The following is a 23,992-nucleotide window of genomic DNA, read 5'->3' as shown; positions in this document are numbered from 1 at the left end:
TGCGATTTTATGATGAAATAAAGGTCATCTATTTATGTGGCCCACGGTTGACGAGCGTGTCATGTGGCTAGCACAATGAACTACCGACATTATTTTTCCCAACTAATATTAGATACCCATTAGAGCTGAGTGGACTTAGAGGCACCCTAAAGATCCCGAAAGTAAAAAAAAACAAGATTACAAAGACATTTTGTGTGGAAACATAAACTCAAAATCGGCCCCCGAAGTGGTCCACCCAGGCAGGCTTCAATATTTTCAGAAAGAACATCCAAATTAAATTATATCAAAGACAAATGACAGATAAGAATGGAGAAAGAAGGTTGACAGATCTTGTGTAGTGCCCCAACGGTACAGCAGATCAAAGGATAGGTGCAAGTGAATGCAAAGTTAGATGTGAACCTGGCCTAACTAGTTCCCCTTTCAGACCTTGTGGTCTATAGGGCAGATGATGTAAAGTTCATCTGTTTTTGTGGCCTACGGTTAACTAGGGTTTCATGTAGCCAGCACAACGACCAACCGCCTTTACTTTTCCCCAACTAATATCAAGTACCCATTGGAGCTGGGTGGACTCAGAGGTAGTCGTAGGTTTTATATCGAGTTTCCGCTTTCTAGACTGGCTGCCGACCAGAGCTATAGATCCCAGTCTACCCATTGGCTGAATTGCTGATTTAGATAAGATTCATCGACAAATTAGAGCCTATTAGATCTAGATCTATACAGGTATTAATACATTTGAATGAGAACTCAGGTGATCTCACCCAAGTAAAGCCGACACATCCCAGGCCGTCACAAAGCATGCTACCAAGAAGACTGGCGTAGGAACCACCTGCAGGAAGCAGTGAATGATGTTTGGGACTCTGCCACTGCGGGAGCTGAAAATGTGAAAGTATTAAATCGTACTATAGTAAGTATATAATAGAGTGCTTTGCTGTATAAATAGACATGGAGGGTAGTGACATTTAATTATAGACTTTTGGTATTAAGTCTTGCCTATGACGTACATAGTAGAATAGAGACAAGCACTTGTTCTAGAAATCACAATATAATAACGATTTGTATGTTTATAAGATGTAATTTCATGACTATATGATAGCTCATTTTTTATTCTTTTTTAAGGATAACTCATTTAACTGAGCTATTAAACCCAACGGAAAACTCTCTCTTGACTTTTTAAAAAAAAAATTTGAACATATGGTCTAAAATACTTTAAACTAATCATTTAGATTAGGTATTCAATTTTTGCAAACGATGTTTGAATTTCTCAATTTAAAAATAAATACATTGCTTACCCCTGGAAAAATGAATTCTTTGATGTCCTTGTACACGTCATCCATGGACACTGGATCTCTTGGGGGTATTTTGGACATTTTCTTGAACAAGAATCCTTGAATAGCGGAATGATTGACCTACATCGACATACAATACCTTATATTTGTTCATTTTATGTTCAAATATTTCAACCAGAAAAAATAAATGGTATGATCATATATGTTTATATTGCAAAAAAAAAAAAAATTGAAAAAGAAGAAATATAAAAAATAAAAAAAAATTTGTGGGCTAATTACTGAACCAAAATACACACAAAAAACAGACTATTTCGTGCCACACGAACGTGATAATTCCATGAGCAAACCAAGATCCAGATTTGTGTTTAACATCAGTTTTAGAATTTAAGTTTTTTATATAAATTACCGGTCTGTCACGTGATCCCTCCAGATAGTCTGCTATGAAATCAACCAATTCTTTCCCGCGCTTACGAAACTCTGCTGGCGTCAGATCAGCAGACGGCAGAGCAGACGACGGCCCGGTGTTTTTCTTTTTCTTCTTCTTCTTGCGTTCTTTGCTTCCTGTGGTCTTCAAGACAGCATAAAGACAAGGAATATTTTGTTAACCTGACACCGTTGTCAAATAAAAATGTTTAAGTTAAGTAATGTAAGAAATATTTAACTACTTTTTGAATGTTTGAGAGTTCCTCATAGCTTCCATATCTCTATCAAAGTTATGCATACACTCCTCCGCAATGAAGTTCCAATGAACATACTTTATTGAATTCGACCTTTTGTCACGATGATACGGCCCCTGTCACAAGTCTAAAATGAACATACTTTATTGAATTCGACCTTTTGTCACGATGATACGGCCCCTGTCACAAGTCTAAAATGAACATACTTTATTGAATTCGACCTTTTGTCACGATGATACGGCCCCTGTCACAAGTCTAAAATGAACATACTTTATTGAATTCGACCTTTTGTCATGATGATACGGCCCCTGTCACAAGTCTAAAATGAACATACTTTATTGAATTCGACCTTTTGTCACGATGATACGGCCCCTGTCACAAGTCTAAAATGAATATGGTCTCTGAACTGAAGGAGGTTGGCCATCTCTGCAGACGTCAGAACCCACATTGGTAAAGCTAAGGCAGCCTTCCATCAGCTCAGAAACACCTGGGGATTCAGTGAAATAAGCACCACCACCACCTAGATTAGGTTCTTCAACACCATTGTGAAGCCAATACTAGTTTATGGAGCAGAGCCCTGGAGAACCACCATCACAACCAAGAAAAAAATCCTCAATACCTTCCTGAGGAAGATTCTTATGATCCAATGATTTGATAGGATTTCGAATAAGGAACTGTGGTAAAAGAACAAAGCAGAAGACCATTGAAGTTGGTATCCTCCAGAGACGCTGGAGATGGATAGGCTACGCCCTTTTGCAACAGCAGGCCTGCATCCACAAGGAACGAAAAAGAGGGGACGGCCCAGAAATACATGGCGCCGCGATTTGGAAGCGTTGCCAAACAAATGGGAAAGACGGAGAGACTCGCCCAGAACCGAGAAATCTGGAGGAATCTGGTATGTGGCCATGCCCCAGACGTGACCAGAGTCTAAGAGTACAGATGAGAAGAGATAACCCCCTGCAATATATATTGAAAGTGGGAAATAGATTTGTCTAACTTTCAAAGTAGATAGATGAAATGCATTGTTAACAAAGAGTAGCTAACTCTTGTTGTTTTAGAAGACTTGCTAACAAGACACAATGCTAAAGTGATAGACTACCCCCCAACCTTCAAGGGTTGTACGTATATATTGTGATTCTTTAACTATGTCCGTTTCTGTCTTAGTTAAACGAACATCAATGATTTGAATAAATGAAAGACTTCTTTCAATGTGATACAGAGCTCGAGATCTATTAGCAACTATCTTATGATGTCGTTGTGTGCAATATATGTCAGTTTTGGATAAGCGAATAGCTAATTATTAGATTTCTACTAATATACAGGTTGTTATTGCCAGAAGTGATAATGGATATAAGCGCTATATAACCTATAACCTATAAAATGCTTCCACTGGCATTCGTTTCTAATAGCCTCTAACAACCAGCCTAACTCATGTTCTTAGAGCGTCTGTCTCAGATATTGAGCTGGGAGGAACTGAAAGGAGAAGAGGCAAAGACGAGAGATTGGCGTCTAAACCAGTAAGCCTCGGACAGGAGAAATTCGTTAACCTTGGCTGGCCACCCATCTAAGGATGGATAATTGAATCCGAGGCTTTGATGCCTTGCGGCTGTACCCAAATTTGGGGAAGGCTTCGGGAGGTAACCATTATCAGTTCTGAGTTTTTGAGCTTTGAATTTACTCTATTTGCAAATATAAAACACCATAATAAAGAAATGAAAACAAAATAGTTGTTCATCGTATAACCTACCCCCTCCCCGGCGTCATTTTTACCAATAAAGAAATCAAGAAAAAAAAGAGTAAAGGAATGGAAAGATTCTGGACTGGACACCTCATTTAAATGACCTGCCCTTGCGTTGGATTGCGCCATACTGGACACCTCACTTAAATTACCTGCCCTTGCCGGTTTACCTGGGTTATGCCAGACTTTGTTCGGCTGATGATGTCGTCGTCGTCTCCGTCAGACGTCTCACTGCTCTCGTTCTCATCCGAAAAGAAATCATCGATGGTGGCCTTGACCTCGTCCGGGTCCATCATTGCATCTCAGGTTCGCCAATCAGAAGTGCTCTTGACGATGTATTGATTTGTTCCTTCACAACTGATCACAACTCAGATAGTTTTTAAATATAATATTTTATACTCGAAAAAATTGTGAACAATATGTATATATATATCTGTATATATTACTTAAAAATTAAAATGCTGTAAAGATATACAGTACTATTTTATTATCTATAGTCGGGCTACACGTTTGTCTTCGATTGAGTAGAACTTAAATCAGGTTGTCTGACTTCTTTACAATCATTCTGAAATGTAAAAATAATTATGATCACATGACATGGTGTAACAATATAAACGAAAAGATATGATATTATGCAAAATATATTTGTAAATAGTCCACTCTTGGAATTTTGAAGTTACGACTGTACAAAATAAATAAATTAGATATTAATGTTTAAGTTTGTAGGGGCGTGATAGCTGAGTCTTAAAGCGCTTGGCTTCCGAACCAAGATGTTTTGGGTTCGAATTTTGGGGTTTGCCTGGTCGTGCGGTATAGGCCCTGGACTGTCCTTTGCTCGTCTCAATTGTCCAGGCTTCATACCCTGCCCGCTTCCGACGTCCAGTGGGAAGTTGGACTACGAAGTCAATTATCTTCAACTCGAAACATGTAAAATAAACAAAACAAAACTTGGATTTTGAATTTCGGTATTTTTAGGACGCCCCCTGAGTCCACACAAATAAAATGGGTACCTGGCCATATAACACCCTCAATGACTTTTACATCATTAGTTCACTAGGTCTGAAAGGTTACTAAAAGTTCTTACTTTGTGGGCGCATTTATTATTGATGTTCGCCTTCTTTGTCCAGGTCAAGGGTTTCAATATCAAGACTCAGGGCCGGATTTACCAATAGGCAACACAAGGTGTTTCATAAATTTATTTAGCGCTGACATATAATATCTTTTGTAATAAATGGCCTCAAAAGAGAATTAAATCTCAAAAAGCTTTACGCCTTTTTAAGTTTTACAAACGATTTATTCATGTCGAGAGAGACGGTTTTCTAGTAATCAATAATTAATTTTGAATATTATTTTTTTATTATGGCATAACTGTCTATTCTTAATCCAAGATTATATATAGCTTCATTTTTTATATCTTCACAGAAACGAATACACCCAGAAGAGCAGTGAAAGTAATTTTACGTAGTTTAGTCTTTAAACTGAATTTTTCGTCTTTTAAAAGGGTATTAGGGAATTGCATATTGTGGAAATTGATATTGCATGAAGAAATCCCTTATACTTGTTAGACAAAGATTCTAGTTTGTAGTTTTTAGACATTACGGACATACTGGCACTTACCAGAAAATGTACCATAAATTGCTAGAGCTACAGGGAATAATTAGGTCATTATTAGTCCCATTATATTTGTTTTTGAATTATGTAGCGCAAAATTCATGCTTATAGCATGCTCGGTGGGCTATGGTCCTATCTCATTTGTTGACCAATGGAGTGGGAGGTTTTCGTGCTGCCTTTAAGCGCTCAGCAAACACAACCCTGATCAGGCCTGTATCTGAATTCAAGCCCCCCCCCCCCACCTTGTTTAGTGGCCGTAGCCTAGCGGTTTTTGGCCTCTTAGTCCACAGAACCCACTCGTAATTGACTAGTATCCTACTATTAAAGAATAATAGAAAGTGCTTTAATAGTCAAAAGAAAGTTTAACTAGAACTGGAACTAGAACTAAAATTAGATGTTGAACAAAAACTATATCTAAAAAGGCCTTAAGCTCTTTGAGGCATGGGGTATTTATGGACACTTATAATTCCAGTGCTAAATATTACGTGGTGGCCCCAAGCTATAGGCTGTGTTTGTTGCGCACATGTCAATCAGGCCCTGCTAGATGTAGAACTAGGTGTAAATGTAGAGCTAAAACTAGATCTAATAGTAGAGCTAAAACTAGAAGTAAATGTAGAGCTAAAACTAGAAGTAAATGTAGAGCTAAAACTAGGTGTAAATGTTGAGTTAAAACTAGGTGTAAATGTTGAGTTAAAACTAGGTGTAAATGTTGAGCTAAAACTAGGTGTAAATGTAGAGCTAAAACTAGATGTAAATGTAGAGCTAAAACTAGATGTAAAAGTTGAGCTAAAACTAGATGTAAATAAAAACTATTTTTAAAAAATGTGACGCTAAATTAGAGCTAAAATTTAAGCTAAAATTAAAACAATAACTAAACTTTAAAACTAAAACTAGATCTAGAACTAGAACCGAAATTCTACTACGCTGTTGAAGCCAAAAATTAAATCTCAAATTAAAACTAGAGCTAGAGTTGGCACTACAATACGAACTGAAACTAAAACTATCTATCTAGACAAAGTATCTACATAGTAGCATCTGAATCGAGAATAGTTCATGTGATCTTTGAGACCTCTGTATTAACAAGTCAAACCACAGCCCTTGTTGTGCCTCCTAACCCAAGGTATGAAAAAAAAAATTGAGCTTATTTACGAGGAAGAACTCCACATTTACAGCCATAGATCTCAATACTGTAATATTTTCTTCCTCTTGTTCTTTATCAAACAAAATTAATTAACGACCACTATTTAATTAACTGGAGGTGCGGTGGCTGAGCAGTAAAATTCTTCGCTTTCGAACTGAGGGGCCACGAGTTCGAATCCTGGTAAAGACTTGGATTTTTTATTTCCGGATCCTTAGGGATCCTGAGTCTACCCAGCTCTAATTGATGCCTGATGCTAGAGAAAAATTAAAAGCGGTTGGCCATTGTGCTGGCCGCATGACAATTTCGTTAACCGTGGGCCACAGAAACAGATTACCTTTACAACATCTGCTGTATAGATGGAAAGGTCTGATAGGCGAACTTTTTAAGAACTAATTAATTTAATTGATTCAAGTTTAGTTAGGATCAATTAATAATCGTGCAAAGTTTCAACTTGATCCGAGATTGGGAAAATGTGTAGCTGACAGAAAGATAAGAGTTGATATAGGCTTTGTAACAATAAAGCCTTTCGGTATCTACCTGACTGGTTGGCTTGCTGCTCTGCTTCTTGACCTCCACACACTCGACATCCGGTTCACTGCCGCTGTCGTATTCATCCGAGAAGAAATCTTCAATGGTAGCCTTGACCTCTGACTTGTCCATTATTCATAGCACTGAAACATTTGAAAATACGGATGCGAAGAGAATCGAAAGAAGACTAAATGGGTAGAGAATACAATACAACAAAATGTATCACATAAGATGCTCTCAGAGGATACGGTACTGTGACTATAAGAATCTATAAGAATCTTTGAACTTTATGAGACTTGCTTAATAGCCAGAGCGCTACATGTAGATCTAGAAATCTAGCTTTTAGCAAACAAGATAACAAAAAAAAAACTTTATTAAAATGTACGTATTTGAAGATTTTTCCGAAAAAGTGCGTAAAATAATTGTAGTCATTTTTTTTTCTATTTGCATTTTCACAGTAAAAGTAAAACTTATCTTATCTATCTTATAACAAAAACAGACGTTACTTTTAAAAAAGAAGATGATTACGTCCTACGCGTTATACAACTAGTCACGCATGTTAATCAATGACTTAAATCAGTGATGCTCAACCTTACTCGGCCGGCGGGCCATTTTAATGTCCAACACAAGTGTTGCGGGCCACGTCAACAAAAAGGTTTAAAAAAAAAAAAGGAATAGATTTAGGCAATGAATCATTTTATTTGAAACCCGTGAACTTAGTAGATACATTAATTCATGAGAAATTTATCTTAAGCCAATTTTTTAAATCCAGCTGCATGAGATGAGCACTGAATCTAGGATTACATAACATGGATTTCAAAAGATTCATCACTGAAAAGATTTGTATTTACAAACAGCTGCTGTTAACACTTGTTTTCGGAGATTTAAAAAAGTTTCTTCAAGCAACACAGATCTCTAGCTTTGTAAGTCAATCAGTTCCATAGCATCTCTGTCGGGGGACTTGACACATTCGCCGCAGATTGATTTTTGAAACTACAAACATTGTGCAATCTGAACACGATCATCATTACATGGTCTAGACTGAACTCCTTGCCACATATATTTTGTGCATGTATGCTCTTCATAATTACTAACTTCTCTGAATTAAAAAAAAACTGTTGTTTGTACCGAGAATAATTAGCGAGATTTTGAGCGGCATCAGATATGTTTATAGACTCGCCAGCGGCAATAGAAAACATTTCTAAATCTGGCTTGTCTGTTAGTTTTCAATGGAGATGTTTACCCATATATTTCAATTGCCTTTTAATTGTTATGAGAAAGTCTCACGGCTTCAACAGTATTCTTTTTTTCAGAAATTTTTTCTCCCATCATTGCTAGCAAGCACTTTTCTATGTATTCGTAGTCGGAAAATGGCTTTACGTCTCTGCTTACACTGTGAACAGCTCTGTAGCTATCTAGCCCTACAGCTGACTCAGTTTCTTGTTTCTTTTTTGTTAAATATTTTCATCAATCCTGTGCCCAAGGTGTAATCTAACAATTGCGTCTCAAACCAAGAATACGCCTTATTTATTTATGGGGAGGTATCCCTAGAGAAAATTGAGTTTTAGGTCTAGAATATCGATTTTTAACTAATAACATAATTAAGTAGATCAATCATTTTTCTTTACATTACAATCATTTTTATTGCTTAAATCTGTGTCTAAAACATGTTTTTTTAATGTTTATGTAAGGGCTATGAGACAAAATCTTAATAAAATTTATACTTTAAACTCATTTTTCTCAAAATGTTAGTTTTTGCACATGTCATTGTGCTTTACTAGGAATTTCTCCTAAACTACTTGATAGATTTTGATGAAATTTGAAACACTTCTTAAAGACATAATTAACTTTACTAGTACAATGATTTTTTTTCAATATTTTATTTACTTTTTTTTTAAAAGTATTTTTAATTAATATTTATCCTGTTTTTTTAGGTCTAAAAAAATACTAAAAATTCAAAAATTTGTAAAAAATATAACATACTTCAATCTTTAATTCTGACGTTGTACCAATTTAGAGGATCCTTTTTTCTTATGTTTTAATTCAATTTCATGTATTTCTGATCAATAGTTTTTACAAAATTCAAAGTTTTAATTTGTATACAATAAACAATATGGCCGCCGTTACCATGGCAACCATCATTCAAAAAAACTTTTTTTTTAGCATTATTTATTTTAGAATATCATTATATGTTACCATAGCAAATTTCAAAGGCCTAGCTTTAGAAATAACAAAAATAAGATTTTCAGGGATACCTCCCCTTAAGTGTTTGGTGTCGTGAAGCTGTTAAATGTTACATTCTTTCAAAAGAGACACTTTTTTCTTTTCAGAAAACAAATATGTTGGCTGTTGGCTTATTATCGATACCAATCTATTTACTCTAACTATTTTTTTTTTGTGGCGAGAGGATTTTCTACACTATGTGCCGACGTGTACGGCGGGCCGGCTGGATTCATGTGGCGGGCCGGATGTGGCCCGCGGGCCGTATTTTGGGTATCACTGACTTAAATCATACCAAGTCACTGGTTTTCCTGGCTTGCTTTTGCAACCCATTGCATGCTCTAATAGCACTAGGGAAGAAGGAGCGTTTGTACAAATTAAACATAAAACACTGAACCATAATCTTCAAATACAAAAACAAAATTTAATAAAATACTCTGAAAGACACAAAGATAAAGGCACATTCCTCGTCCCAAATGCTAGGACAAATTTGTACAAATACTCCTTCTTCAATAGCGCTATTAGAGCATGGAATAGGTTGCCTGAGCTAGCCAGGAAAACCAGTGGCTTTGCAGAATTTAGGTCATTGGTTATTATGCATGATTAAAGGCATGACGCGTATAACGTAATCATCTTCTTTTTTGAATTAGAATAAAGTCTACTTAGCTCATTATCGAAATACTCTTCCCACAACAATGGCACACTCCTCTTGAGTGACACAGCAATAGTACAACACAAGTATTAGTTAAACATTATAGAGATTTAGTTCAAACTACACTGGTCAGTTGAAAGACTCAAGAGAGAGTGGCAATTGTAAACAGTTAACAGGGACTTAAATCAAGTAATAAAGGGGACTAACTCTAATTAAAAAAAATAAAGGTAGCCACCCTTATTGTCTCTCTTGTCACAACGACAATAACGTCCTATGTATTTCATCTTATCTTCTTATCTTATCTTATATAATACAGACGTTTCATGTGCTAATCTAGTCCTACGTGTTAATCAGTGGTTTAAACTCTGCTGAATCGTTGGTTTTCTTGGCTGATTCACGCAACCCATTCCATTCTTATAAGAAATACAGACGTTATTTTAAAGAATGAGATGATTACCTCCTACGCGTGCCCCTAGGTCAATCTAGACATGCTAACCAATGATTACACTCTTAAACTCCACAACGCTACAAAGAAACCATTCTGAAATGCGTGATTGTGTAATATATGTTTAGGAAGCATTACTTGAAGCATTTAAAAGGCGTAGTCTTGAGTTCATTCCCAGAATTCCGATTGAAGAACGCGAATGACATTAAGAGTAACGACGCTCTATAGATATATCTCATCAGATGAACAGATGAATATCCGAACAGACCAGCCAAAGAATAGATAACGTAGCAATGACATTAGAATTTTAGTCGTTTTAGAGAGTATGCAACGTTAATCCAACATAGCATTTAGAGTTGGCAGCTGAGTCTTCGCTAATAAATCAACAAAATAGGCTAACACTAAATCTTTAAATAGCCTGATATAATTAGATTTTAATCCTTAGTTCACATGTTAATTAAATTTATAAACGGTTTGGTTTAAAAAAGCTATAAATGGAATCACTCTGCATTCATGTGCATGAGTAATGATTATATAAAAATGTAGCCTGTGTGGAACACAAGTCTTCAGAGCACGCCCGGCATAGAAATTCAAACAACAGAAATAATTTTTTTTTAAAGTAAAATACTCGAGAAATACGCTGCTCGTATTTGCTCCAATCAAATATGGCCTCGACCAAAATCAATAATGTTTAAAAGCCATTAATTTCGGTTGACACAATAATATTAGATAGATTCTAAGCGTGGACCAGCGTGTTATATAGTCACGTGACAAACAGTTTGGTGTTCGTTAAATGTGAAACTTGGCGTTTTAAATAGTTTGTTCTATTTTGCCAGGGTGTTAGTTTCACTGTACGATGTGTGACAACCACATTAGCGAGGTAGGAAGGGTGAAGGGGAAACAAACCCTTTCTTCTTTTAAAACAAATACCGATTCAACTTTTTTTTTATCCATCTTATCTTATCTTATATAATACAGACGTTACTTCAAAAAAGAAGACGATTACGTCCTACGCGATATGCATTTAGTCATGCATATTAACCAATGACTTAAATTCTGCCAAGTCACTGGTTTTCCTGGCTAGCTCAGGCAACCCATTCCATTCCCTAATAGCACTAGGGAAGAAGGAGTATTTATACAAATTTGTCCTAGCATACGGAACTAGGAATGTGCCTTTATCTTTGTGTCTTTCAGAGTATTTTATTAAATTTTGTTTTTGTATTTGAAGATTATGGTTCAGTGTTTTATGTATGATTGCTACTTTACTTTTGAGTAATCTGTCCTGAAGGCTTTCTAAATTTAGTGATTTTACTAAAGGTGTTACTCTAGTCAAATGTGAATATTCGTTTGTTATGAATCTCACTGCTCTATTTTGTGTCTGTTCCAGTTTCTTAATGTTTTCTTGAGTTGTCCTTTATCACGTATGTTAGAACAAACTCACACAATTGTTCCGTCTTCGACAATGCCATTATAGCATGGTATGGGCTGCGTGAATCAGCCATGAAATCCAAAGACTTAGAAGAGCTGAAGTCATGGATTAACATGCATGACTAGGTTAACTCATGGATAAGCATATGACGTAACCATTTTCCCTTTTGAAGTTACGTCAGTAATTTATAAGATAATATATAGTATCCACACAACGAAGTCGTTAAAGTTCCTACTCTCGTTACTTAAGATTTATTATCCGATTTTTTTTCCTTTTAATATCAACGACTATTTATTCCGCTTAAGGAGCAATATACAGAACCCTAGTGACTATTTAAAAAAAAAGTGAAAACAAATTCTAGTGTAATCTCAGAAGTCTGCAATACAGTATTTTACATATCTCAGAATTCCACTCATACGATATAATTAATCAGTGAGCTAAATATTATTGATTTTTTGTCTGATTCAGGCCACTCGTTCAATGCTCTAATGTCACACAGGAAGAATAATCTCGCATGTGAATGCAATATGGGGGGATAGTGTATAGTAAAAAATATGCCAATATTTCTTTCTTAGTATTTTATGAGGTTTTGATATTTTTTTTCATTTGTGGTTTAGGGTTTTATCTATTAATGCTACTTTATTTTTTAGCCTTTGGTCCTGATGAGTTTAATATTTTACTAATGGTGTTACTTACTCTAGTCAAATAGTAATACTTATGGATGCTAAAAAGACGTATCATTGTATCTACTAATCTAGCATTACATTGTGCAAGTCCCCGAACATAAAATGACAAAAGTTAAACAGGCCATCAGTAATTAATAGAAACCAATCAACGAGCGTAAAGTTGTCGAGTGAGATCAGACGAGAATTAAAAATATTTTTTGTAAACAAAAGTTTAAAAAGAGTTCTAAAAAATCAAATAAAATTACTTTAAAATTGATTATATATATAGATATATATTTATAGCTTTTATATAGCGCTACTTTCATGCTTATAGCATGCTCAGAGCGCTTTTGGTCCAATCTCATTTGTGGACCAGTGGGGGGAGGGGGTATCTAGGAGTTGGTTTTCCGTGCTGCCTTTAGGCGCTCAGTAAACACAACTCTGCCCGAGTCGGGTGTCGAACCTCGAGCCCCCTTCTAGGCAGTTAAGCCAAGCCAAGCACACTTGGCGTGTTGACCACGCTTCCCACAAATTACAGATATTAAAAAAATAAAAAACTACTTTAAAAAGGTAACACAAACCAAGAAGAGTTTGGGTTCAAATCTCTTGAACTTTATTAAGCCCACATAATGAACTTGCATATAAAATTGTACTTTTCAGGTCTTAATATGTGGTAAGTATGTTAAATACACAATGGACTATAGGCCTACACAATATATGACAACAGTAATTACAGCGTGTGCTATGTGTCATGAAGTATACTAAAGTTTCTGTGTTTAGATCGAGCTGTTAAGTGTTTGATGTGTAGAGAAACTAAGGTAGTGTCTAGAGAGCATTAGACATAGTGGAAAACTGTAACAGACTATTTAGCAAATGGACACGAGGCTATAAGCTTTGATAATGACAACCAGGGCCGGCCCTAACCATTCCGGTGCCCTATGCGAAACGGATTGAGTGGGGCCCAGTGTAGGTAGGAATAAGGATAATAACAGAAATTTAAGATTTGGATTAGAAAATAAATTCGTCTTTGCATTTTATTCATTTTTTACTAAGTATAAAATCACGACCAAATTAACTTTACTTTACGAGACTTGCGTGTGCAAAGTCATAAAGTACATCATCAAAATTCTGTTGTTTTTTTTTACATAGACCACACACAATAGCAAGAATGGCCTAATTGTATAATCTAACTTCGTGAAATAGTGACATTGAGTAATTTTTGAGGCACAAGAAGTATTGGCTATAATTCTCCCTGTTAATACATTTTTATTAATTGAAAGCTGACAGTGCCGTTTTTTTTTCTCTCACTCTTAGTGTTGATGCCCCTGAAATTGAATGACACCCCAAAATCACTATTTCGTCTATTTTTCAGGAGATTATTTTTATGAGTTTTCAGGAGATTTTAATAATTTCAGGAGATTTCAAGGACTTTTTATTAAATTTTACAATTTCAGGCATGATTGCAGTGATCTAAGACCGGCCCTGATGCCAATCCCATTTTTATTAATTGTTGAACAAAAAAACGATTACTTAAAGCATTTACAAAACAGAGTCTGGAACTCCTTCCTAAAGTTCCCGTTGAAGAAAACGTAGATGAAAAAGTTGACGCTACTGTTGATTGACATGACGAGGATAGAGGCTCTGTGGATTGTAACCCGAACAGCGTAAGTTAAAGTCTCGTATCTCATCACCATCACTGAGAAATATCCAAACAGCCCGGTCAGAGAATAGAAGACGCAGACTGACAAAAGAATTTTTGTCGTTTTCGAAAGTAGAATAGTCGCTTTGGCTTTGTTGTCCACTGTAGGAGAATTATTATTAACAGTGTTTAAGCCTTCGTTTTCTTTAGAGTCAAGACCTTTCACTGTCTGTGAGTACTTGAAATTATTTTCTTGTAATGAAGTTGCGTGTAGATAGTCGCTTCCTTCTGTTGAAAAGATTTTTTGAGCGTAAGCCAGTGCACGTGAAGCGTTACTCTGCTTATTTGTAGTGTTACAATTTGAAGTGTTTGTACATCTTAATGTAAAACGTGTACGCAATTTTGCAAAACGAGCTTTCCCAGCATTCCGCTCTTTGATCCGACCAAGTAGATTCCTTCTCTCTCTCATCTGAAGTCGGATCTTAATCCCCAGCGCCATACAGCCCAAAATTACAAGCCCATTGCATACCGGGCCACATAGTATAATATAAACCTCAGTCACAGCTCTGTATAAGTTTAAAGCGTCACTGTAGTCATCAGACATTAAAACTACTCCCGCGCTCACATTTAGCAAGTTGTCCATCTGGTAATCGTACTTAATAAGCAGGCAATAGTATGCGTACACTGGGATTCCTATGGAATAAACCAGCAAGATTGCTATTCTCACTCGGTTCGGAGTGACTATCCTTGAAAACGTCAACGGGAGAAACACCGCCACAAATCTTTCAAACGTGATCAGCACCGGAAGCAAGAGGGAGGCAATTTTCCCAACAGTTTCCAGCAGAACTGAGACACAGTAGAGGAGAAAGAGAAAGAATGCCAAATCTTTTGCTGTAACAAAGCCCGCTCCTTCCCAAGCTGATAGATAGACGTTCATGGGGATATTGATTATTCCCAGAAGGTAGAACAGATCCGCCACTGCCAATGACGTTATTAGAATGTTGGAACACTTTTTCAAACCAAGTCTACAGCATAAGATCACTGTCACCAAGTTGACAATTGTTCCGACGGTTCCTGTAATAAGTATAAGATGATTGACCGTGTCGTAGAGTGTTCGCGTTGTGCCATTCACGTGTACGTGGTCAACAAACTTGTTGCTTCTCAATGAGGCGTTTGTGTCCAACAGAGGAAATTGGGAAAACATGGTCTGTGACTGTCGGCGGTAAATGAATCATCAATAATCAATCATGGAGTAGAAAGATAATGATGAGCCTACCTTTGCAGAAGACACAATGTTATTTAAAGCACACTTTTATGAAGCAGTTTTTTTTTTTTTTATAATGGCAAAACGTAAAATCGTATGTAATATTGTTTGATATAATTTCACAATTTTAACGAACATGATATTAGATCCTAGACCATGCTTTAACATTTGTTTTCTAACAACTGGAATGATTTTTTTTTCTCAACACCGTATTTACGTCACTTGCAAACGTCGACCTTAAAAATATCCTCACACGAGGCGAAATCGATAAGATGGATTGTACAGCCATTAACTTGCATTGACACAATATGAACACCGATTGTACGTGTACTTTTGGAGAGCATGTTAACAACCGTATTAGCAAACATCTCTGTCTTCTGGAAAGAACATCAAATACGTGCAGCACTGGCGGATCCAGGGGGGGGGGCGGTAGGGGCGATCGCCCCCCCCCACTCGGCCGACCCCCCCCCCCCGAAGGGGGGGGGCCGACGAACTTTAGTATAGGATTCACACAATTTGTATACGAATTTATTACTTATGTTAAAAATATATACTAATTATTTATATTTCAACCTATTTTTAGATTATTTCGCCCCCCCCCCTCTAGTATGTTGGCCGATTTGGTGGGGTCGGGAGGGGGCGATGGTATCAATCCCGCCCCCTCCCTTAACTTTCGAGTGGGGGGGCGGTCCAATTTATTGGTAGAAATCACAGCCTGCTAACAAAATCAATTAAATATCTATATCCTTGTAACTTGTTATTGATATTTTAACCAATCTTTATATTATGTCGTTCCCTGTTTGCCGATTGGTGGGGGGGAGGGGACGAATACCTCTTCTGCCCTTCCCACCTAAACCCTTTGAGTGGGGGGGGGGCGGTCCGTTTTTATTGAGAAATCATAGTTTGTGAACAAAATTAGTTGAATTAATATATAAATTTTATATTATGTCGCTCCCTTTCTGGTATTTTGGCCGATTCGGTGGGGTGAGGGGGGGGATTGCAAGTACTGCCCTCCCCACTCTAGCCCTCTGAGTGCTGGGGGGGGGGCGGTCCTATTTTTGTGGAGAATCATAGTTTGTGAATAAAATTCGTTGAATATCTATATAATATAAACTACGTATTGATATGTGACCCATTGTAAATATGTCGTACCACACTCTAATCTCAAATTGTATCATTAGAAAATTTAAATGAAAAAGGGTTGTACCAGGTGGGAGGGGCGATACATGCAATCGCATTTCCCCCATCGGACAAATCAATACTTTTTCTTTTTGTATTATAGTTAAGAAATTACAAAATTAAAAAAAATCTGTCACTAATATAATTTATATATACTATAAATTAAATTCTTATATCGAGTCGCCCCATACCTATTCTTTAATGCCAAATGCAATCTTTAGAAGAAATTAGTAAAGGAGCGAGGATTAATCGTTTTCACTCCACCGCCATTCCCATTTCCAGACAGAGTTTTTGTAATTTCACATGAAGTTATCATAAGTATTTTAAGAAAGACTTTGCATTGGAAAAGTTAGAATTCAAACGAAATTTTTCACTATAAAAGTCATGATTGAGATGAGTTCTAGACTCAAATAACGTTTTCATAGTCGCCTTTTCCCAACCTTTACTCAATCTGATATTTTTCTAGCTAAATAAATTTGAGACTATAACTCACATATTATGCTAGAGTTTTCTTGAATACTATTTATCGAATAAGTTTTTTTTCGGCGGCGATCCTCAAAGCAAAAATCTAAATACGTGGGGTATCCTATCTTTTCAAGGAACAAATCGGTTTTATTTGCAATGTATTATGGGTCTATAAATTCAAATTAGAATATTTTTCAAGTACAACATTATTCGAAAGGTCGTTTTTTAATAGTATGAATAATGAGCTTCAGGTCAGGAGAATGCGTTTCTGCAGTGAAGAATGCAAGAAAACGCTTTTGGCGTCGGGGCTTCGCCCCGAACTCCATTTATGAGTAATGAGTTGTAGATGTCAGGAGAATACGTTTCTGCAGAGAAGAATACAAGAAAACGCTTTTGGCGTCGGGGCTTCGCCCCGAACTTCATTTATGGGTAATGAGTTGTAGATGTCAGGAGAATGCGTTTCTGCAATGAAGAATGCAAGAAAACGCTATTGGCGTCGGGGCTTCGCCCCGAACTCCATTTATGAATAATGAGCTGTACTTGTCAGGAGAATGCGTTTCTGCAGTGAAAAAAGCAAGAAAACGCTTATGGCGTCGGGGCTTCGCCCCGAACTTCACCAGAGAACCTTATAGCGCTGCCCCAGTTGTTTTGGTTTTCGCCGAAGGTTGAGAAATGCTGCTTTTTTTATTCTCATATTTATATATATATATATATATATATATATATATATATATATATATATATATATATATATATATATATATATACATATATATGTGTGTGCGTGTGTGTGTGTGTGTGTGTGCGCGCGCGCGCGCTGTATGCACGTTTATGCGTAGGGTTAGGGTTTACTGGGCGTTAGGGTTAGGGTTTGGAAAAAAATCGCCCCCCCCCCCACTCCAAAGTTCTGGATCCGCCAGTGACGTGCAGTAGAGGATTTATATTGACTCTGGTTATCGTTTGAATTTTAAATTATCTGACAGCAGGTTTACAATTTAGCGGCAAAGCGGAGATGAAATGTACTTTTTATGTTTATTGATCCTCTTTAAAATTTGACACATATTGATATGTCAAACCAAATAGATCGATTGATACCAACTCCAATCGATTTAACTTTTCATCTTCCATAGCTTCGCTTTCATCATTATCGTCTGGTGAAAGAAAATATTGTTTTTTACTAGCTTGTTGACCAAATACGGAAAATTCTAGTTTGACCATTAGAAATTTAAAAAATAAATGTAAATTAGGCTTGAGAACTAGTCTTAGATCTAGAGCCGAGCCAACATCGGCTTTAAAAGGACTACTGCGTTCGGAAATTTCCGAATCTAAGGCATTATTGATTCAAGAATTTAACAGATAAATGTTCAGGAAATATTTTCGCATCGTCTTCTAGGTCTAGATTGGAATTATTTAATTTAAAAAAACATGAGTAGTCAGCACTTTGTGTATCAATAACTGGGTTATTTATTAAATTGAAAGTGTATTTACCTTTTTTGAAAGATTATCTTAGCTTTCCCCTACATTTTTACGTAAATCTACTATAGGTTACATCTACATTCCAGATCTAGGAGTAGACTAGATCCTAAGAGCTCTAGATCAATTGTCTATATCTAGATCTAGGTGTCAATGTAATGAAAGTACCAATTAATAATACCACAAGTTCCCGTTGCCCGCTGACCGAATGGGTAACATCGTTTGTTTAAGCAGCTTACTTTGTCAAAATTATGGATTCGATACCCTTTTGGGGCGTAACATTTTTAAAATAATTTTTATTTTATTATACTGAATGCTGCATAATAGGGCATTGTTTTTTTTTTTAAAGAACACAACATAATTGTGTTCAATCAATCGAACAATTATTAGACTTTTAGTATTTACAATACATGATTTTTTAAAGTTTGGATGAGTTGGGAATGCAGTTATCAACGTATTAATAGAAATAGTACAAATATTGCTAAATTAAGTACTTGATTGACATGGTTCTGGCGTGCTTAAATGTTGTTTTACATTTCTGCAAGTCAGTCACTGAACGTATAGCCAGGTAGGTCGTCGATATTACTCAAAACCAATCAGCGCCAATCGTCTGCCCAAGATAAGCCGAGATTTAACGAGATTTAACGAGTACAAGAGTCCGGTGTTTCAAAACAATGTTTTGTTTAATTGTACAATAGAATACGTTGAATGAGGTAGATTAAAAGAGTTATGCATTTCTAATTAATTAATTCATACAGTTGAGTGGCTTGGCTTGATGGGTTCAAAAAGAACGCCACTTTTAATTTTTTAATCTGTTTTGCATGCTACAAATAGAATTAATGTATTATATTTGATGTGAACCATTTATATAATACAACTTTCATGCCTATAAGCATGCGCATATTGTAACAAATCTCATCCACATGAAAGCATGTACATTATAAGCTACCCACCTAGGAGAAGGAAAACTCTGAAATCAAACCTCTGTTGCCTTGCAGCTATACCCAATCATGGGAAAGACTTCGGGAGTCAACCCAGAGGAAAAATAAGGAGCTGGCGACCCTATGCAGTTTGCAGCACCCAGTGCTACACTCTGGCAGAACCTACGACGCCGCTGACCCCAAACTGTATCAGCACTGCCGTTCCTTTGGATACATCAGCTGCGTGGAGAGTGGGGAACTGATGTGTGGGCGACATCGTTCCGACCACAGCTAATGCCCAGGCATTCATCTCACCGAGATGGTCCATAGTCGCTTCGCGACTGAAAGAGGCCGTCATCATCATCAAGCTCCATTAGAGTGAGGGCTTGGGAGGCTCAAATCCTCTCTTGCAAAAGCCCTGGACAGAAACCCTGCTGTTTTGCGTAGTGCGTACACGTCACCATACAGGTCGAGAATTTTTGGTTTCCCAGACCTGTCGAGACGGAGAATATGAGGCACGGTTTCCTCTTCTTCCCCGCAGCGGGGGCACCTTGAATCAAAATTTGGCCATAGCCGCGAGAAATATTAGCCAACAGGACAGTGGCCTGTCCTGCACTGTGCTATAATAGTTTGCTGAGGCCTGGACAGCCTCCACCACGGGGAAGTGCGGTCAGGGCGCCTCATGCACTCCCAGACTCCACGTGCTTTTTGGGACTTGTCCCAGCACTCAAACCACTTTTCCATTTCTGTTTTTTTTATATTGTAGCCAGGGCTTGATGAAAGCTTACAGCCTGATCAGTGGGTGGAATTTGCCCTCCCTGGTGGGCCAAAGAGTCTGCAATTGTGTTGCCAGTCACACCTATGTGACTCGTTACCCACTGCATTATTACAGGGGTGCCATAATGTTGTTTAATGTTATGTGAAGCCATGATGACAGTGTTGATATTGGATTGAGGCCGTAGAGATAGTACTATTAAGTGGACTACCATTAGTTGACTCAAACAAGAAAAACATTAAACAAAACAAGACAATATCTCCACTACTCTCGGATGCAAAAGTGTACATATGTAAAAAAAAAAAAAAAAATAATAAATTAGTTCCAACCAGGTAGCGGACTCTGTCATCTTCCTCACGCATTCTCCGATCAAGTTGTTACTTTAAACAATTATTTATTTTATCTAATAATCTTTATTCTATATAAAAAAAATACCCAATAAGTCAATTAAATATTGTCAATTAATTATTTTGTTTAATATCGAATAAGGGAAAAAAACGTATACATTATTGATGAATATAATTTTGAGGGCCAAGTTCTTCCCCTTTATATACTTTTTTTTTTTTTTTTGTAAATAAAAAGGAATTTTACATTTTTTATGTTTTATTCATTTACCCACTAAAATTGAAAGTTTTATATTAAAGCTAACCTTATTTTGCATAGATGTAGAGAAATCTTGTTTTATTCAAATTGCTGTATTCAATACTGCATATAAAGAAGTTAGTTGAATCAACTGTCAGGAGCTAAAGTACGAAACAGCCCCTACCAACAAACATTGATTACCATGTTTTCCCATTGTCACTTTTAGTAAATAGAAGGATATAAGGAATATGTATTCTTCTTCTTCTTCTAGCCAGCTTTATTGCTGCTGAGCTGTGAGCTCTTTTGTAGACTGTGCCTAGGAAAAATTGTGTGCTGTTTTCTTCAGCACTGCCGTACAGGGTGTTGGTTATGTTGGGCTGTAGTGGAAGTAGGGTCTGCCTAAGGGGGATTAAGGAGGGGCATTCAAAGAGGTTATGGCTTAAGGTTTCATAAGGGTGGGCGCAGTGTCTGCAAAGGGGGAGTTGTGTGGAATTTATTTTGTTCAAATGGCAATTTAATAGAGAAAATTGTAGATTGCTCTTTGAGGGGGAGGAAGTTAGTACTGTCCAGCTTGTTAGGCATGGTCATTTCTTTGTACATGGCTCTGCCTGTGTTTCCTGATGCCCATTGGTTGAACCACTCCTCTTTGAGATTGTTGACTAACATTGACCTCAGGGTGAGGTAGTTAACAGGTCTAACTGGTTGTTTCATAGATGATCCTGCCTTTGATAGCTTATCTGCCTTTTTATTTCCCATGATGCCAATGTGTCCAGGGATCCACTGTAGTGTGATATTGATATTAAATTTTGATATCATCTGATGGATTATCAAAAGTAGTGTTGTCAAACTCTCTTGGCCTGTTTGAGGTGCCGCTGTTTAGTGCTTGCAGAGTGGATTAGGAATCTGTAAAGACAACAGTATCTGATGGTGGTTGCACTCCTTCATATAATGTTTTCCACTGTCTGTAATGCTATGGTAATTGCCTCAATTTCGGGTTGGAAGATAGAGCAGTGCATGGTGCACTTATTTCAAAATATTTTTTTTTGGGGGGGAAGACCAGGAAGGCCCCAAGACCCTAGCATTAATGATGTTTTTGAAGGCCGATCCGTCAAAGAGTGTATATAATAATACATCTATAATAGATAATAAATAATAGATCTAGTTACTAATATCGACGTTAGACATCTGGATTTTATCTATTTGTTGAACACTTCATCAACTGCCGAACTAACTAGAGCGGTCTTGAACAAACGGGAGATATAGCTTCTGCGTCCTGTAGAGTCACAATAGGTGTTAGAAATAATTAAGACCCAAGACCCCCCCCCCCCAAACCAATCCCACCCACACCCAAAACGGGTTTTATATTCCTGAGAAATGGTGACAAAAAAAAAAAGTAATGTACTAGCAAAGTATAACTTCATAATAAAAAGAATAAATAAGAGTCAAGATAATTATCTTACTTTATTAGAGTCTATTGATAATTAATGAGGCATTTGCAAACACGGGATTTGTAGAAATGTACATTCTCTATACATTGAACTTTCTCTTTCTTTCTCTCTTTCCCCACCCTCATTTCATCCTTTCGTTGTCTCTCACTCTTTTTCTATATTTCTCTCTATTTTTCTATCACGGGGAAACGGTGGCTGAGTGGTTAGGTGGTTGGCTTCCGAACCTGAGGTGCTGGGTTCGAATCTCGGTGAAGACTGGGAGATTTGCGTTTCGGGATTTTTAGGGCGCCCCAGAGTATGCCCAACTGTAATGGGTACCTGACTTAAGTTGGCGAAAGTAAAGGCGGTTGGTAAATTGGCTGGCCACATGACACCCTGCTCGATAACCGTAGGCCAAAGAAACAGATAACCTTAACACCATTTTCCCCATAAATCGTAAAGTCTGAAAGGGAAACTTTTTTTAAAATCTCTTTTTTTCTCTCTTTGTCACATCCCCCCTCTCAATCAAACACACACACAAACTACACTGTCTTTCAGTCGTCTCAGAGGTCCTGGGTTCATACCCTGCCAGCTGTCATATCCCGTCGTCCTGTGGGATGTTTGGTCTGGGAATTAGATTTTCATCTCTGAAGGAACATGCAAAACATTTTACAAACTAAGTAGTTATATATTGTATAGCTTGAACATGAAACAATTATTACGAAAAGGGGAGATTGTCTATCTATCTATCTATCTATCTATCTATCTATCTATCTATCTATCTATCTATCTATCTATCTATCTATCTCTCTATCTATCTATCTACTATCTATCTATCTATCTATCTATCTATCTATCTATCTATCTATCTTTCTTTCTGTTTGTCTGTCTGTCTTTTTGTGTATCTGTATATATGTCTGTCTCACTCTCACACTTCTCTCTCTCTCTCTTCCTCTCTCTCTCTCCTCTCTCTCTCTCATCTCTCTCTCTCTCCTCTCTCTCTCTCTCCCTTTCTCTCTCCTCTCTCTCTTCCTCTCTCTCTCCCCTCTCTCTCTCTCTCTTCCCCTCTCTCTCTCCCTCTCTCTCTCTCTCTCTCCTCTCTCTCTTCCTCTCTCTCTCTCTCTCTCTTCCTCTCTCTCTCTCTTCCTCTCTCTCTCTCTCTCTCTTCCTCTCTCTCTCTCTTCCTCTCTCTCCTCTCTCTCTCTTCCTCTCTCTCTCTCCTCTCTCTCTTCCTCTCTCTCTCTCCCCTCTCTCTCTCTCTCCCTCTCTCTCTCCCCTCTCTCCTCTCTCTCTCTTCCTCTCTCTCTCTCTCCTCTCTCTCTCTCTCCTCTCTCTCTCTCTCCCTCTCTCTCTCCCCTCTCTCCTCTCTCTCTCTTCCTCTCTCTCTCTCTCCTCTCTCCCTCCCTCTCTCTCTCTCTCTCTCTCGCTCTGTCTCGTAGTTCAAAGCCCGGGCAGTACGCCTCCTTCCTAATCAGTCTTCATAAACTTAAGCAGCATCTGCTCGAAGGTCGTCTGTTGGATTTTGTAACGCTGGAAGTTTAAAGTATTCAGCGCACTCTCCAGGCTGTCAATCACATCAGCTGGTGGGACTGCTTCAGGGACAAGGATGTCCACGTAGGATTCACTTTTAGCAAACAGCTGAGAGATGACACAGACACAAGGAAGTTGGATTGAAATGCACGGTGAAGCTAGATGTTGCTTTAAAATAATTATGGCGAAGCTAGATGTTGCTTTAAAACAATGATGACGAAGCTAGATGTTGCTTTAACATAATGATGGTGAAGCTAGATGTTGCTTTAAAATAATTATGGCGAAGCTAGATGTTGCTTTAAAACAATGATGACGAAGCTAGATGTTGCTTTAACATAATGATGGT

The 23,992-nt window shown here is 37.4% G+C and overlaps 2 protein-coding genes across 2 annotated transcripts in view; both read right to left on the bottom strand.

Annotated features, from left to right (window-relative positions):
- The window catches only part of LOC106072007 (aromatic-L-amino-acid decarboxylase-like), a 29,522-nt gene extending 22,182 nt beyond the window's left edge, over positions 1-7,340 (bottom strand). Inside the window, exons 1-5 of the mRNA XM_056042124.1 lie at positions 6,991-7,340; positions 3,872-4,266; positions 1,693-1,854; positions 1,290-1,406; positions 759-872 (exon numbers count right to left, since the gene is read on the bottom strand). Coding sequence (XP_055898099.1) covers positions 759-872; positions 1,290-1,406; positions 1,693-1,854; positions 3,872-3,997 — 519 coding nt within the window. The 5' untranslated portion in view covers positions 3,998-4,266; positions 6,991-7,340. The remainder of the gene's footprint in view (positions 1-758; positions 873-1,289; positions 1,407-1,692; positions 1,855-3,871; positions 4,267-6,990) is intronic.
- Positions 7,341-22,137: 14,797 nt separating this feature from the next.
- The window catches only part of LOC106071991 (ATP-binding cassette sub-family A member 2-like), a 58,097-nt gene continuing 56,242 nt past the window's right edge, over positions 22,138-23,992 (bottom strand). The window contains exon 31 of the mRNA XM_056042123.1: positions 22,138-23,754. Coding sequence (XP_055898098.1) covers positions 23,584-23,754 — 171 coding nt within the window. The 3' untranslated portion in view covers positions 22,138-23,583. The remainder of the gene's footprint in view (positions 23,755-23,992) is intronic.

This window comes from Biomphalaria glabrata, chromosome 9 (genome assembly GCF_947242115.1).
Source record: "Biomphalaria glabrata chromosome 9, xgBioGlab47.1, whole genome shotgun sequence".
NCBI classification, from domain to species: domain Eukaryota; kingdom Metazoa; phylum Mollusca; class Gastropoda; family Planorbidae; genus Biomphalaria; species Biomphalaria glabrata.
Note: the sequence above shows the minus strand (reverse complement) of the source record. Positions and strands in the feature narration are given on the sequence as shown.